The sequence below is a fragment of the Motacilla alba genome, chromosome 19, assembly GCF_015832195.1.
Source record: "Motacilla alba alba isolate MOTALB_02 chromosome 19, Motacilla_alba_V1.0_pri, whole genome shotgun sequence".
Taxonomy (NCBI): domain Eukaryota; kingdom Metazoa; phylum Chordata; class Aves; order Passeriformes; family Motacillidae; genus Motacilla; species Motacilla alba.
The window spans coordinates 2,576,337-2,593,256 of NC_052034.1; the positions used below are offsets into that span (position 1 = coordinate 2,576,337).

At 43.2% G+C, this 16,920-nt stretch overlaps 1 protein-coding gene across 4 annotated transcripts in view; it reads right to left on the reverse strand.

Moving 5' to 3' along the window:
• The window catches only part of VMP1 (vacuole membrane protein 1), a 62,165-nt gene that overhangs the window by 24,992 nt on the left and 20,253 nt on the right, over positions 1-16,920 (reverse strand). For all 4 annotated transcript variants that reach the window (XM_038158463.1, XM_038158464.1, XM_038158465.1 and 1 more), the window contains 2 exons: positions 12,449-12,616; positions 8,286-8,417 (listed from right to left, as the gene is read on the reverse strand). In XM_038158463.1, coding sequence (XP_038014391.1) covers positions 8,286-8,417; positions 12,449-12,616 — 300 coding nt within the window. The remainder of the gene's footprint in view (positions 1-8,285; positions 8,418-12,448; positions 12,617-16,920) is intronic.

Here is a 16,920-nt window from a genome sequence, read left to right on the forward strand (position 1 = left end):
AGACTGAAGACTGGGTATGAAGCTACCACTTAGATCACCAAAATTACAGAGTCCTTAACATTTAAAGAGCTGCCTACAAAGACAGTGCCCCTCTTTATGTAAAAATCCCAGTTATGTTAAAAATGAGCTGCACAGTATTTTGTTTCTTCTGGCTTTCTGTTGGAACACAATGGAATCAAACACAACTTATGGGAGAATGACCATTTGTGGTCAGGCAATGGATTCCAGGATTTCAGACTGGGAGGAATTATTAACTCCTTGGAATAAAGCACTGACTGCAGGGGAGCAGCTGCAAAGGAGCCAGAGAGGTACCTAAGGCTGGGAGGTCACAATGGCCAAAAACCACTGCTCAACCTCCCCCCAAAATATCAAAAATGTGAGTAAATTACAAACAGGAATATTGTGATAGCAGCTCACGGATCTCTGTTCCAGCTTTCTCCAAAATGCTTCCAGGTAAATGCAAAGGGGCAAAGGAAAAGGGGAGATTTTGATGTGATGCCTGGAGAGGAGGGGGTGTGAGGGGTAAGGTTTAAACTTCCTCATCACCCAAAAATCTGGGAGAGAAAGGTCCTGTCTGGGAAATCAGAACCCCAAAAGAGGGAGCTGGAAAAAGCCTTGAAGGATTACTGGAAGCAGTGGTGGGATGGTGGCAGAACTGAGCAAGCATTGAGTTTGGTGAAAGAAAGGGATTTACACACAGGCACAGGGCACATATTCCAGATTCTAAGTTTCACTTCATGAGAAGTCTGGGTTTTCTGAGGCATTAAATTCTGGAAAAGGAGTTGGGTAATCATGGAAAAGTTGCAAGAGGAAAGGACATAGATGTTGAACATGAAAACAGTTTCAAAAAGTACAAGATGAAGGCAACCAAGCAGCAATAAAACAGCCTTGGCTGCTCCAAAGAACTGTGGAAAGAAGAGAGCAGCACCCACAAAGCCTCATTAAACAGGCTGTGCTGGAGATCTGAGGGCTTGAAACTGGTGAGAGCTCAACATTCAGAATATCTGTAGGCAAGGATGAACATACAGTAGATATTGCAGACAAATCCCAAGGCAACAAGAAATTCTATCTAAAGGTGGATTCTTCCATTCTGAGGGTGAGAATGCAGGACACAGACTGTGAGGGATTTATTTCCACATCTGTTTCTCTTCAAATTCTTCAGGCTGGCTGCATGTTAAGGTTAAGGGGTGATGCTGCAACCCAGAGATAATCAGGAGGATGCTCATCTTTGGGACTTTGTAAACTCAGACACGAGTAACTACAATTAGTTCTTGGGTCAGAAAACCTTAAGTTTTTCTATAGAAAATACAATTAAACCCATTGTCCTCTTATCAGATTTTAAAAGTGATGTTAGATGCTAGAAAAGACACACAAAAGAAGCCACAGGGTTGTGTGAGGAGCTGAATTTTTTGCAAGCCATGTGGGAGCAGAGACAACAGAGTGAAGTGTCCATTCCAAGAGCAAGCTTGGCTTTCCTGGTGATTTAATTTTAGCCTGTCGTGGAGTAAAAGTGTGAAACTTCCAAATTATGGGTCCATTTTATGGGAAATAAGATCTCCCCATTAACAGGAGCAGGAATGAAGTCAACCAGCTCTGGATCAGTCCATTAGTTCCACCAGGAACTTCCAGGTATTTTCTTCATTTCATTAATCATCTGAACCATGGTTGGAACCTTTTATTTCCCTCCTTTCTCCCTCCCCCTTCTCGAGGGAAGAACCAGCAAAAATGGTTTTTTACAACAAACTCCATCTCAGGAGCTTCCATTTCAAGATTTCAGCCTGTCCCACTCCACACTCAGGTTCAGAAGGGAAATACCAAAAGGAACACAGATTATAGGGCTCTGTGAGCTCTGTAACTCAATTTTAAAGCCAGCTTTTTCCACAGCTAGAACTGTAAACCCTCAGACTTCTACATAAAAAGTCCTTTCGCTTCACACGCTGTAAGAATAAAGAAATTTCGTAAAGAATGAGACACAATTAAAGGAAACAGCCTAAAGGAAGAGGAAGGAGCATGTCCTTTCAGCCTTATCAGATCTGTCCTGCAGAGCTGTAGCCCCTTTAACCACATCCCCTGCCACCTCTGCTCCTCAGAGCAGCAAGTGTCCACTTTGACACTCTGCAGCTTTCCAGCCCCGCACAGAAACTCGAAATAAACGGATTTCTTTCCTTGCTGAACAACCACTTTCTATTCACATCTGGCAGGAGAGCTGGCAGAGCAGATGCTGCAGCCCGTTTTCAGGGAGGGGAGCTGTCAGTGGCAATGTCAGCAGCACTGGAGGAGATTTCCCAGGAAGCTTGAGCAGCCTCCAGCCCTGGAGGGCTCCAGGACCAGCCCAGACAATGCCCGGAGGAACCTGAGCTGGACTAAGAAAAAAATAAAAGAAGTTTAACTAGAAACTGCCTCAGGTCCCTCTCGAGGTGAATTTTTCTGTGATTCCATGACAAGATACTACAGCCACAGGCAGGGGATGAGTGGAGTGAAGGAACATCCCAGCACTGCCAAAAACCCCGCTGCAGCTGCTCATTTATCTCAAAGCTACCACTGCAATCAGTTATTGTGAGCAAAGCTCTGCCAGTTCCAGAATATTGTTCATTTTTAAAGATCCATTCTAAAGAATCAAGCCTTATTTTGAGGGCATTTAAGATCCAGACACGGTAAGGAAGGAATTTTGGATAACCAGTCACGAAAACTGAGCTTTTCAATCTCTGATAACTCAAAGCCATCAGCACTGAAAAAAAAAAATTGTTTCTCCACACAGGACTCAGACATAAGTTAAGGATTAAAATAGAATGGAAGTGAGGAACTTCTGACACAGCTGACAAAGCCTTTAGCACACACAAGCCTTCCCTCTCAGCCCAGATGTGCAACCTCTCCCCTGTTCTCCCTGGAAGGGACAGAGGTTCCCAGACACTCGGAGAAGTGGGCTGCATACCAGACTCTTGTACAACACAGATATTTAAACAGTGTCTGGAGCAGAGGGGGAAAAGCAGCCATTTTCTTGATTATGATACCAGAATGAATTTCTATCAGTTATTGAAGGTTGTCCTTAAAAAAAATATTTAAAACAGCTTTTCTGACCCAGCTTTTGATCATTTATTGGTCTTTCTCAGAATACTGAGGAGTGAAATACCTAGTATTTAGGGACAAATTTGCCCCTTAGAAACCTGTGTTGAGCATTCCCAACACACACAGAACAGGGATGAAAATCCAACGACAGAATCCAACCACCTGCTTTTCCACAACTCCTGTGCAAATGCAGCTGCCAGCATTTCCAGTACACTTGGTGACATTATTTCTAATTTCTGTTGCAAAGTGAGAAATTCGTTACTGAGAAAATCCTCCTGACCTAATACCGAGTGAAAATGTTGCAAAGTGACCCAGGTTTCCTCACTGCCTGGGTGATTTCTGATTTATGTACTTCCACACTGAAGATTTACATCATTTTTAGGGAACAGACACAAAGAGCCCTTCAAAACAGAACTCAAAAAGTCATCTCCAGTCAGCATTAGTAATTAGTGCAATGCCCTGTGCTGTTTTTTCCTTATCTGTGAGCAGGTGTGCAAATGAATAGAACAATGTGGGCACCTTCTCCTGCCAGTGCCCGGAGAAATCCAACCAGGAGGTGCTTTACACATTCCTTACTCACAGCTCTCATTGTCTCCCCTCTGCCTGTTTTAACTCTTTGCTATCTCTCCTCTCACGAAGCGCTCAAGTTCCCTTATTTAAAGCTGCCACTGACTCATTCCAAAACTTATTTTAAACGAGGTAATTTTGGAGAACAGTTCAAAACTGAGTTGTTACTCAGCGTACCCACTGCTTGTTATATTGCCTGTGAAAACACACTGTCACTTTGTCACCTCACTCCCCAGCACTCGTGGGGACTTTAGTCTAAAGAGCAGCTCAAGGTGTGATCAGTTGTGAATTTCTGTTTAATTACAGACCACCATAAAAAAAAAAAAGGGGGAAGAAACCTCCCCTAGAGCTATTAACAAATACTGGCATCAAACCTGAGGAATGCAGGGTGTGAGGAGCAGCCTCCTGGTGACCACCCACAGCAGGTAATAAATAACAATTAATAAAGAGAGGAAAGGGAAGACTGAGCAAGAGAAAGGATGAGTGGAATTCGATGTTCCTTTTCAACAAGTGATTTCTGGGAAAGAAAAAAGAAAAAAAAAAAAGAAATAAAAAAGAAGTCAGGGTTTCCCAGTTATTGTACATGACCCTTCCACTTCCATTTTTATGATAAATGCTTTATAAAAACCTGCTTGTGGTCTGCTTGAACTTCTTTTTTCTTGTACCAAGTGCCCTTAAACGCTGTCGATTAAACACGCCAGCAGCTTTTTCAAGCAGGAACTTTATCAGATAGGAGTTGTTAATTTAATCACGGGAGAGATCCGTTTTGAACGCGGCCATCTAAAACGCTGCTAATTAAGTGAGATTTCGCTCATTAGTCGTGCCTAATCATTCCCGGGGAGTGAAGTCAGTGTCGTGTCAGAACACAGCGCTGCCTTCTCCCGGGTGTGGCACGGACTTTGTTCTGCTCCAGCACGGAGCAACCCCACGTGAAGATGTGGAGGAGCCCGGCAGGGTTTGCAGAAAAGCTGGAACGATGCGTGAGGCTGTCCCCATTGCAGAAGCGTGCCTTTAACCCCTTGCTGCCCGCGGGGAGCAGCAGGGGCTCGCTGGAGCTCTGCCCCAGCCAAGGCAGGCGGTTGCAGCTCAGTTGAATACAAACCCTCTCGAGTCCACGTTGACAAATTCTTGAACAAGCCCTGTGGTTACAGGGAAGCTGGTTTCAGTCTGAGTCACTCCTGTTCAAACAGTTTACTGGAAATGGAGGGGAGGGGGAATTTTCAGAGAAGTCATGTGATGGCCAGACAAACCACAACCAGTAAAGGTTCAGTGGAGGCAAAAACAGGTCCCAGCAACAACTGACAGTCAGTGTGCAGATGGCACTCAGTCATTTCCAAACCAGTCCTGCTGCACCTCGGCATTTCCATGGATTTAACCCTTCCCCAAGCCTGTATTCTTCCCCAGGCAGGACACAGCTTGGAGAGTAAACAAACAGCAGTGGCTGATAGTAGCATAGGCAACTAGAAAATATTTCTGCGTGGAAATTTGGCTGCGGGCGAGGCTGCACAGAAGCAAACCCCCGATGTGTAAATCATTAGTTCTTAAAGAAATGCCACTTAATGAAGCCAAACACTCACAGCCATTAGGGATTAGATATTCAAAGATATCAGTACTTTCCCCTCTTAGCAAGGAGCACCAGGATACAGCAAGGCCCACGCACTGTCACCCAGTCCCTGAGGGAAGCTGGCACCAAGGTTGCTTTTTCACTCCCCAGCTTGAAGTGTTTCAGCATGACAGAGAACCGAGAAAAATTACCAACCAGCAGCTATTGAACTGGCAAAAAAGAGTCCCTGCTCATGTGTGGGGGGACACAAAGCTGCACCAAGTGGCTGTGACTGTGTCATTGCCAAAGTGCTGCCCCAGCACCGAGAGCTCACTTCCCCTAACTGAGGCTGCCTGGAGTGGCTGCACTGGAGATACTCCCTGTGGCTAACAGGGAGCTCTGATAAAACCCTCCTTCACTCTGGAATCCCACTGGAAGAGAGTTCACAGCAGCTGAGATGCTGTTTGAAACGCTAGCGGGTTTTAAATTCTGCCCTAAGTATGAACAAATCCCAGCTGGGGCGTGCTGGGCTCTGCCTTGTGGCAGCTCTGGGGACAAAGAAAAGCCACCCCCTTCTGCAGGGCACGGCCATGAGGCAGCCGTGACACTCCCTGCACGGAACTGGGACTCACTGGTGAGCACACAAAGGGACACTGAGGAAGGAGAAGTGAGTGTTCCTTTAAAATAAGGGGCTTTTTCACAAGTGTGCTAATGGGAAGTACAGGACAGACACATCGGCTGCAGGTTAACGAGCTCTCTCAAAAGCCAGCACAAGGAGACAGGTCACTCAGATCTGACACTCAGGACAGAAAATCCATCAATAGACTCTTTAAAGTAAATGGCATTTTACTCTGTGTAGCTCTGAATGGAGCACTAAACCCTTACGCTGTTTAATCCTCTTAGGTCCCTTTTTTGGCTGTTTTTTTTGTGGCCCAGCCAGGAGAATATTCCCCCTCCCAGATCCTTCAGGCTGGATGCTGTAGCCACGATCTATTCTCACCAGAGAAGATGCTCATCTGTTTCTCCAAATTACCATTGTTTTTGAGAAACAGCAGCAATGAGCTCTCTGAACAACTCACACGCAGCAAAAACGTCAAAGCAGCTGGCTCTGCCTCATGGGCAAAGAGCAGCTCAGCTATTCTTTAAAATCCAACACCCATCCCCAAACTTTAAAAAAAACCTGGGTGCAAGGAGACCTTTCTACTGAAAAAATGCTCCTGTCACTTGACATCAAGCATTTGCAGCATCCCCAAGGCACGGGACACTTGTCACAGCCCCCGTGTGAGGCTTCAAACTCTCCAAGTGGGAGAAGGCTGATGGAGGTAATAACAATTGTTAATGAGCAATTTAAAAATAGACATCACCACTGCTCATGAATACAAATTACAGGGCAAAGAGTGATAAACTACGCTGGAGATTGGGATTTTCAGAGGTCATAGGAAAGGCAGGCTTGTCTCCCACAGACATCCAGAGAAAACATGATTGAAGCCAAAAGCAAAAAGGAAGTCACATTAGCAAATGGAAAAAACTGAACTGTCAGTTTTATGAGCACAATACAATTTAATCGGATTGTCAAAGCCTCATGTTAAAAGAGTTTATAGAAACCAAACCACAAGTGGAGTTTGAAAGATTTTTTTTTTTTTCCTGGCCATCCATCCACAAAACAACACGCTTCAATCCAAACTCAATTGCCAAGAAAATAAAATCAAAAGTACTGGTAAATAACAGCATCATTTTCCTTCATTAGTTCCACAAGGCCATTTGTTTACTCCAGGCAGTCAATACAGCTATAGTTTGGCCTGGCCTGACAAAATGCTCTCTAGCAAAAATTTTCTTCCCAAGAATCTCACTGTGCGTTCTGGAAACCATCTCTGGCTGCTCCCACAACTGTACACACATATAATTTGCTGGGAGAGTTTCAGTAAACACAGATACTGAAGTCATGTATTGAACTGGTTTCCTTGTTGTTTTTTTTACCACAACTTGATTTTCATACAGTTAAGGGATTACTTTGCAAAGCAAAGATTGATGGGAGACAAAAGAACAAAGCAGATTCTTTTTTTCCCCCTATTGCATCTTTTAAAAAATAGAAGAATTTACTATTTATAATAGCAGAAAAACCCTTTGGAACCTTCTAGTAGGGGGAGGCTTTTGGGAAACACAGGGTTTACTGTTAGAATTACTAGATTGCACTCAGTATTTCCAGACAAACCATTTTCATGGAAAAGCTTCATCCATTTTTTTGAAAAGTGTATATTTATCTCCAGAAAGTACCCTGGCAGAGGAGTTTAAAGACATCAGCGCATGGTAAATAGCATCTGCTGGTTTTTAACAGCAGTCTCATGACCCGTTTCAACTTAGTGGCAGACAAAACAGGATAAGAAGGAAAAATACAGAGGGGAAAATTCGGTGGCAAACAGCATGAGGAAAAAATGTTTGATTTCGTCTAAAACACTATCAGGAACTCGTGACCAGGATGCAAACTCCTGACCTGAAGGAAAAATTATCCACAGCAGTACCTGACTGATGTGCAGCACCAATTGCAAACTGTGCACTATTCAAGCCCTGGAGAAAATAAATGACAAGAGCAACAAAAAGGGACTTGGAGCAATTTTGCTGCATTTCCACATCAGGAAAAATGTTTCCTCAGGCTGATGAATGGGTCACACACTAGTCCCTGAGGGTGTCAGTGGCAAGGCAGGCAAATGTCATCTGAAAGGGATGAGCTGAGGCTGAAAATCATCTCTGGCCCAGGGAGGATTTAAATGCAGCCAGAACCAGGATTATGGAACAGCAGCTCCTCTAGCCCTGTTTTCCCAATCCAGTGTCTCCCTACCTTTATTGTGCTGCTCTTGGAACTCTAAATAATTGCAGTACTTGTAGCAAATACTTGGCTGCACTATTTTATCTGCTTCAACAAGCTGCATTCTTGTCCTCCCATCACCACAAGTATCACCCAGTGCAGGATCTTTTTCCATCCCTGGGAAGTCTGTTGTGAACTCACAGCAACTGATTCTTTGGCCCCTTCTGATTTAATTGGAGTGGTTATTTACTCCCTCTAAGTTGCTCTGTGTTTTATTAACTCTGGTGTTTCACACACTGTCCTTACTTGTGCAGTCTCTGCGTGTTCCAGCATCTCCTCGAATTCCTGGTACTCCTCATCATCAGGTTCAGCACCCGACAGCCGGGCTGCCCTCGCCATAAAATAGGGGGGCAGCTCTCCAATGGCTGTACCAGCACCCTGGGAAAAGAACAATCCTGATTTATTTTCCTGTTTATTCCCAAACACAAAACATGTGACACGCACAAATCCCGTGGCCATTCTCCGAGCCGCCAAGACCAGCTGTTTGGAGCAGTTTGCTTTCACCCACCAGGTCAGAATTCCCATCACTTCCAACAGAATGCCGTTCCCTTTGAATCCCTCTTTCCCTTTCTTTTCCCTGTGCAGGGAAAGCCTGGGGGTTGCAGGGTCAAGCAGACACGACCTGCGCATCCCTGGGGCCCCGTGGAGCGGCGCGTGGCCGGAGCCGTGGGAGGCTGGAGCTGGTGGCCCTGCTGTCCCCCACATCCCCGCTGTCCCCCACATCCCTGCTGTCCCCCACATCCTGAGTCAGCACTGCTGTGTCTCACCCCACCACATGATGCCAGACACATTCCCCGGCATGTGACAACCCTTGATCCCCAGGGGCCTCCAGAATAATCCGGGAGCTCCTCCCCGGTGCTGTCCCGGAGTTTGCTTGTTCAGTCATGAGACTCTGGGCAAGTGTTTGTTAGAAAACAGACTCAGGTTTTACTACAGCAAGGAAAAAAAAGGTTAAGCGAAGCCTGAGCTCGAGTTTTCCCTCTCCTTCAGCTGGGATAGCTGGAGCCAACCCCAGATGAAAGGACGGCTGCTCTCTCACCGCAGGAAAATTGTATTTGTTTTCTCAGGACATCAAATGACTCATTTCAGTCTTGTGGGTAAAGGCAGCTTTAGCTTAACCCAGGGAAAAAAAGAGAGACAAGCTAAGATTGAACATATGGATAAACAGAGGCTGATGGAACAGGAACTTGGAATTAACTCAGGATGGTTTAAATTTAGGGCAGGTAAGAGACAATAGCTGGGCACTGCACGGGAATGTGCTCCCTGCAGATGGCTTTTCTCTCCCAGGGTCAGCAGTGAGTAACAAATGCTTTTCTCCTCCTTTGAAGCAACGTGAAAGCTTTTCAATTTCCTTTGTTCCTGCTCTATACACAGCTGCAAGCAAGGATTCCAGCTGCTGTGGATATTCCAAATCAACAGGTTGTGGTTTTAAATACCACCGCAGTTAAATTCTCAGTTTAAGCACCCAAAGTGCACGCAGGCCTCAAATGTTTATGCCCTTGTTTTCCACAGAAGAAAAAATTTAAATGACTGCAACAAGCTGAACTTCATTAATCTGCATATTTCTGGCACAAGGGGAAGATAAGCCTGAAAACAGTAGCAACAACACTTCAGAAAAATTAACTTGAGGTTATGTTCTCAGGGTGATGCAAGAAGAAAAAGTCACATTGCTCCTCCAGGCTCTGCCAATTTGCTTTGGCTTCGTTCTGTGAACTGAGGAAGAGGTTTGCATGTGTGTACTGGACATGAACTTTCTTTAAATTGGATAAGTCACATGCTCATTATTACAAAACATTTCAGAAGTGCAACAAAAATCATATGATTTCATGTCTGCTGGAGATAGGTTCCTTAAGTGCATAAAAGCAAAAAAAAAAGAAAAAAAAGAGCAAAAGCAGCAATTAAGGCTTCCAAACCAGTAACTATTTAACTGCTTTTTGTAACATTAGATGTTTGCACCATTTAACTCCGAATGCCAGTTTTACATGGAGATTCCTTGGACTCACAACAAACTGGAAAGGCAAATGCTAATCAAAATTCTTTTACATTCAGAAAAGGAAACTGGGAAATGACTCCACTAGAAAGAGTCTTTTAAACAGATTTGATCCTGCTCAGGACACAGGCAGCCTGTTCTGCTAATCCCAAGCAATTAAACATTTTTATTCTTTCCCCTTATTTCTTGTAAAAAACCAAAAAGGCTGCAACACATTAAAAAATATAGGGCACTATTGAATTCCTTGTCCCTGTGGGATGGGAGGCTGTGAAAACTGGCATTCACCTAAGAGATTGTTTCTGAGCCCTTCTGCAGGCCAGGGCTGCTGGAGCCAACTTTTACAGGGATTGCAAAAAGCATCATTTTCATCCCACCTAATAACTCCTCGGGCACAGGGATATTTAATCCCTGTAACTCTCATCATCAGCAGGAATGGCCATCACTGACGGGCTGGGGACTAGGAATGGTTTTAATCTCCAGCTGAAGTTGGCTGCTGATGGTTTGGTGACCCTTGTGCAGATAAATCCTCACATTTCACCCCACAGGACACTCAGCCACAGCTCCGCAAAGTCACCCTGGGGTGATCTGCAAAAATCAGCCTTTTCACCCTCTGGAAGTCACCATTCCATTTGCTAAGTGGACATTTAGCTGAAGAGTGACAGAATCCAAAATAAATCTCTTCCACAGCTTCCATAAGAAGAGAGCTGGAATTAGGACAAAAGAAACACCCTGGAAGCAGAGCAGCAGCAATTGCCAACTTGATTTGGCTTACAGGAAATTAGCAAGCAGTGTTTATGTACTCAGAAACATTCCAAGAAAGCATAACATTACACGAGACAGCAGCGGAGGACAGAGGATGCTCCCCAGGGAAAAGCCAGAGACAGAGTTCAGAGCAAAGGTAGCTGACAGGGAACTTGAAAAAGGGGGGAAAGGGTGAAAAAGTGGGATACAAATGTTCCTATTCCCTTGTCCTTTCCCTAATCTGATCCAGGAAGCTCAGACCACGAAGGCACTGCTTGTTCTCCCCCATGGCTGCTCTGGAGGACACGAGATTCCAGAGGCTGCAGCTCTGCTCTCTCATTTCTGAATTTAATTCTCCTCGTAGCTCAGTTTTTACATGCTGCAGATGAAGCAAGAGATGTTTACCCTCAGCTGCATTTTTATTTTGCAACCCTAGAAACGTAGCTGTAAATGCCATCTTTATTGCTCGTCTCTATTAAACAGATTTCAGCAGAGGGGGGATGAGGAAGAAAAGAAAAAGAAATCTTAGATATATTTATAATCTTGTAAGTGTTTGTGTGATTAGCTACTTACTGAGCATTCAGGCAATTCTGGACTTTCATTAAGAGTCAAATTTAAGCTGTACTTTGCTTTTTGACAGGGCTGTGAGTTCACTTTCTCTGTTGCTATTTTGATTTTAGTCTCTAAACTCACACAACCTGACTGGAATTTTTGTAACTAACACAAGAGCTGCTATTTAAAAAATTGTAGGGACCAGTTGCCTTATATATTAAAAAATACCAGGGCAGGCATCAGATACTGTTTTTAGAATTTCCTTTCTCTGCATTTGAGTTGGACAACCAAGAATTTAGTAATTAAATCACCAGCTAGGACAGGAAGTCAGCAGCAAAATAAAGTTAATTTGGCACGTAGTTCACAGCAGATGCATCTGTGTAAACTGCAACTGAAAATGATCTACATGTAATGAAAAAAAACAACCTGGCTGACCAAAAATCCTCCAAAAATTAAACTTCTACAAGAAGCTGCAGGGAAAAAAAAAAAAAAAAGAGGAAAACTGAAAGGAAGTTCCAGTGACAGAGTTTCCTAAGACCCTGATTCACTTGAACAGGAAAAGCAGCTCAGCTTTTAAGTGAAAAGTGGAAGCAGGCAGAGAAACAGAAATAAAATATGCAAAAATGTGGAAAAGAACACTTTTAAATTAAATCAAATGTAATCGAAAATTTAAATATTTTATTAAAATATGTATAAAATGTGGAAAAGAACACTTTTTAATTAAATCCAATTTACTGCTGCAGCCCAGAACAAGTTGTGAGATGAGGTCCTGAGTCCTGCAGATGAGGAACTGCACTCATGTTACAGCCCCAAAATTATTTGAATTATTTCTTGCTTAGATCTGAGAGCTGCCAGATCACCTGGGGTGCAGACACCCTTCCTAAAATTTACTTTTTACATCAACAGCCTTCAAATTCTCTGCTGGTATTTAGGAACCAGCACTGCAGCTGATAAAAACATCCCAGGAATATCCTATGAAAAAGCATTAAAATGATCAGGGCTAAAAGGTTCACTCCTCACGTTACCTTGGGCATCACTGTTCTGCTAATTGAGGAGTTTTTGTCCATTGCTGGCCACAGAAATTAAACACCCAGGTGGAAACTGCAGGTTTGTAAAGAAGCCTTACCCACATGCAGGCCTCCAGCCTGACTTTTGAGATGATTGCCCACAAGGAGATGGAGCCTTCAGTTGTCTCCTCATCAGGGCAGATAATTTGATCCGGGTAAGGAGGCTCAGGGAAGTTCACAGAGTTACATTCATAGGCAGCAAGAGTGACTGAGGCTATGTGTGGACCCTGAAAAAATAAAATAAAATTTAAAAAACCAAAGAAATTTCAATTGTATTTTATGTGAGTTAGAGTAAAAATTAAAATTAGCAACCCCCCCCCCCCAACATTTGTCCCTAGGCTAAAACTTAGTGTTTCTCTCTTTAAATAATGTCATTTCTGTAAAATTCTTGTTTGTTAGAGTTTCTTTTAAGACCATCTGAATCACAATGTTGAGCTACTAATGTACTTTTAAAAAAATTAAATGTTTCTTTTGATCCACTGAAATGTTAGGGAGCCTTTCAGCTTTTGCCCTGCCACTTAGAAGGTTGCTAAAGAGAAATAAGAATCCTTAATTTAAAAAAAAAAACAGGAATTTTCAAATATTTTACAACGTTCTCCTTAAGGTATTTATGACCCACAGCTTTATTAGAGGAGGTGTTTTCCCTACTGCTGCTTTTAGAGGATTAGGCATTTAAATTATATATTGATTTTTTAATGGCTGGGTTTAATGACATCTTGCAGCAGACTTTCTTAACTTCTGTATATTTCTCCAACAGCCAGTTGTTTAATTTGTGTCTGTTTTTTCTGAGTAAACAAGAAAGGGACCTCAGTGCTTCTTGCTACAAAACGGTTTGAAATGTAATTCCAAACTTAAACATTATTTAAATACCATTTATCTGAATTGATTTTAGTCTCCACCTTATGCTGAACGATTTTTTGGGACAGACCTCCAAATAAAAGGAGCATAAAAATCTATTCAAGAAATGAACTGCTACATAGTTTAAAAACCTGGAAGAATTGCTATTATTTTTAATACAAAAGAATTGAGAAGCAATTCAAACAAGCTGAACACCAGACATTGTAGCTAAAAAACAATCACTTAACAAAGGTCATGGAAACGCTGTCCAGGGAAGAGGGAGGGGAAAAAAAATAAAACGACTGCATTAAAATGAGATCTTTATGTAAAACCACACATTTAAATAAATCTAAAAGTTTCATTAAGTGCAGAACAAATTACACAAACCTTAACTTCTGCCCTTCATTATTTGATGGGTTTTGACTTCGTGCTGGGAAATACTGCCAGCAATTTTCATTTATGTTTTTATCTGCAATCTTAATTTATTTTCATTTTATTAGAGCAATAAGGGAGTTTGATATACCCCCCCAAAAAAATCAAAGGTGAATTTATTACAGAGCAGAGGGAAAGGGTGAGAGAGCTGAGCCCTGCCCAGGCTCCCAGAGCTCCCTCTGAAATGCAGGGACCATCCAGCCCCAAAAGCTTCATCTGCACACTAAAGGGTGAAATTCCAGCGCAGGTCCCACACAAAAGGAGAAGCTCCAGCACTCCTGGATTTTCTGGGGAGATGAGGTTCACCCACCAACATTTCAGAGCTATGACATCCACGCTGTAATTTTTCAGCGGCAGTGAATTAAGAATGTTGAAATAAAACACCAGTTATATTTTCTGTATGGCAGCTGCAACTACTGTTGTCATATGCAAACAATTCCAAATAAACCCATTCTTCTGGCATGCAACTGGTGAAGGACAAGCTGCTCTGAGAGCAAGAAAATGCTTTTTATTTATTCTTTGCTGCTTTACAGGAGAATCATTCCAAGAGCTTGGGTGTATTTTGGATTGCAGAAATACAAAACCTGTGAGATGATGAATGAGGCACAGTCTCTCCTGAGGAGAAGAAAAAGGTTCCACAAAATAAAAGTGAAAAAAGAAGGGATCCAGAAATTGATACACAAGAGAGATTTTGATATGGAAGGGAGAACAAAGACTTGAAGAATGAACCAAGGAGTAATAGTTTATATTATTAATACTTCTATAGGCCCTAATGGCAATAAAACTTCTTGGTACCTGTAGCAAGATCATCTCCACAGCAGCTTCAGAGCTAAATAAATAACATTTCTATTCCACTCACCAAGGGCAGATGCAAAGAGATCTGAAAACCTCCCTAAAATTGTAAAGTACATTTATGGCAAACCTGGGAACCTCTCTCTCCACTCTGAAATTTGGAGGATTTAATCCCATCCCCTGCTTGCCCCTCCCTAGGCCTGACAGCTACCTTGGGACAAAAAAAAAAGGTCTCAAGCCATCATCTTAAAATGAATGGTTTTCACCTGCAGAAATTTGCAGTGAAACTCTCCTGAAAGGCAGGTTGGCACGGAGGAAATCCCATGTTTGGCTTGTAAATGACCATTCCCTCAATCCCTCGAGGCCATGGCCCAGGCAGTGAGATTGGGAATCCAGAGGTGGGGCTTTCACTGCCACCACATTCGGAATACACAGCACAGAGGAACTACAGTCAGCTTATTTGGAATAGCAAGAGACAAATTTAATCAGTAGTGATAAGCAGCCCCCAGTCCTTGCAAGGCTTCAGCATCACCCAAATTTCTTCCCAAAGTGGATAAAGCAGGTCCTACAATCCCAGGGGAGCACACAAGGACAAAATGCCCTTCTGCAGGAGCCTCTTCCAGCAGAACTGCCACCCTGGAAGTGGCTGAACAACCTCCAAACCCTCCTGTTGAGAGCCCTCCCAGTCTCAACAAATGTCTGCAAAAGGAAAAATTTCACAGGGAGTAGCCAATGGAAAAAGAAAAAGGGAAAAAAAAAAAAAAAAAAAAAAGGCGTTTCACCAAACAGCTGCAAACGGCCACCTGAAGGCCAGGCCAAGGGAACAGAACTCTCCCAGAGCAATGTAAACAATTCTATAATGGAAAAAAGTCGGAGTGGTGGAAGCCACAGAAGCCACATTTGAACTGGAATGAGGAATAAAGTGCAAATGGTTTGTTCAGAGGGATGAAGTGTGGCACGGAAGCGAAGGGAGGCAGAGCCATCCCGAGCCCTCCTCCCGTGTCTGGGTGTCCTGGGGGTCACAGGGACTCTGTCCCAGGCCAGGCTCAGAGCAACACCCCAACATCTGCTTCTGGAGCTCCCCAAAGCCCTGGGTACCTCCAAACAATGCTTGGCTGAAGGGCTGGGAGCCGAGCAGAGCATTGGGGGGTTTGTTTCTATTTAGTGATGGTTTAACCCTGAATGGAGCAGGGAACCAGCTTCAAACAGGCTCGAGGTGCCACCTTTGGAAAAGCCCTGACTCTACAGCCAGGAGGATTCATTCTTATCCAGTTTTTTAATTCTCTTCACAAATAACACCTCCTCCACCCTCTCCTCCTCCTCCTCCTCCTCTGTGTGGGGCCACAGGAAATATGGAGTGTTTTGCCTCCTGCAATAGTTCAGTTTGTTTCAACACTTGGGAAGTCCTCTCAGATGTCCCCCTTGGACTGTGACTGGAGCTCTACCTCTGAAAAGAACAAAACTGCTTCAAACCCCATCACACCCAGCACTAAATCCCAGGCAATTCACATGTGCTCCTGGCCAAAGCAGGAACACTCAGGGCATGTAAGATCCTGAACATGTCTTTCCCTCACCCTCTTCCAATGATTTTTTTCCCTTTTAAGCTGCAGGAGGCACTAAAAAAGGATAGCAGAGGGGAAACTGAGAAGCATTCTGCTGACTCGGGTGAGAAACATTCGCTTGCCACTGCTGACGACCAGAAGGAGCCTGTGGTCAGGCCGGAATGTGATGTGTTAGAAATATCTGTACAATTTGCAAATCAAACAAGACGGGATTTGCTCATCGAGATGAACTCAACATAAATCTATTTCTTAGCAACAGCAGTTCAGGGGAGTTTGGAAATCCCTGTCTGCACAACCCCGATGTCTCAGAGAAGGTAACTTTGAACTCTTGAACTCACAGGCATTCAAAGGAGTTTTATTCCAGTGGTTGAAGGCACCCAAGTTGGAATGGCACAGAAAAAAGTTAATTAAAGTGATGTATTATGAAATTTCTGGAAAGTAAAAATCTTTTTATCTGTAAATTATGCTGGGAAATTCATCTGTGGAAGTAGAAAAAGACAGCAGCCACATGTAAAAAAAATCACCAGTTAAAATCCTTAAAAACATGCTGTTCTATGTAATTCTTACAGCAGAAAGTCTTTACCATAAGGAAAAGTGACTGAGTATCCAATTAAAAATGAATCATATTTTCACATTATTAATCATTCTGAGCACCTGGACTGGGAAGTCAATTAAAGCTCCAAACAAATCCTGCATCAAGTGCTGGTTTCTCACATGGCCCTTCACAGAACAGCCAGGCTGCTCCAGTGATACAAGAACAACCACATCTAATTTTAACCTTTTATTTTTGGGGAAGATATAATTTTAGACTGGCTTTAATTTAGAAACATTTCTCAAAGAAAAGTGATATGTCTGCCAGCAAGAAAAATATTACCCTGAACTCCTTGCTGAACTTAATGCACTAAAAA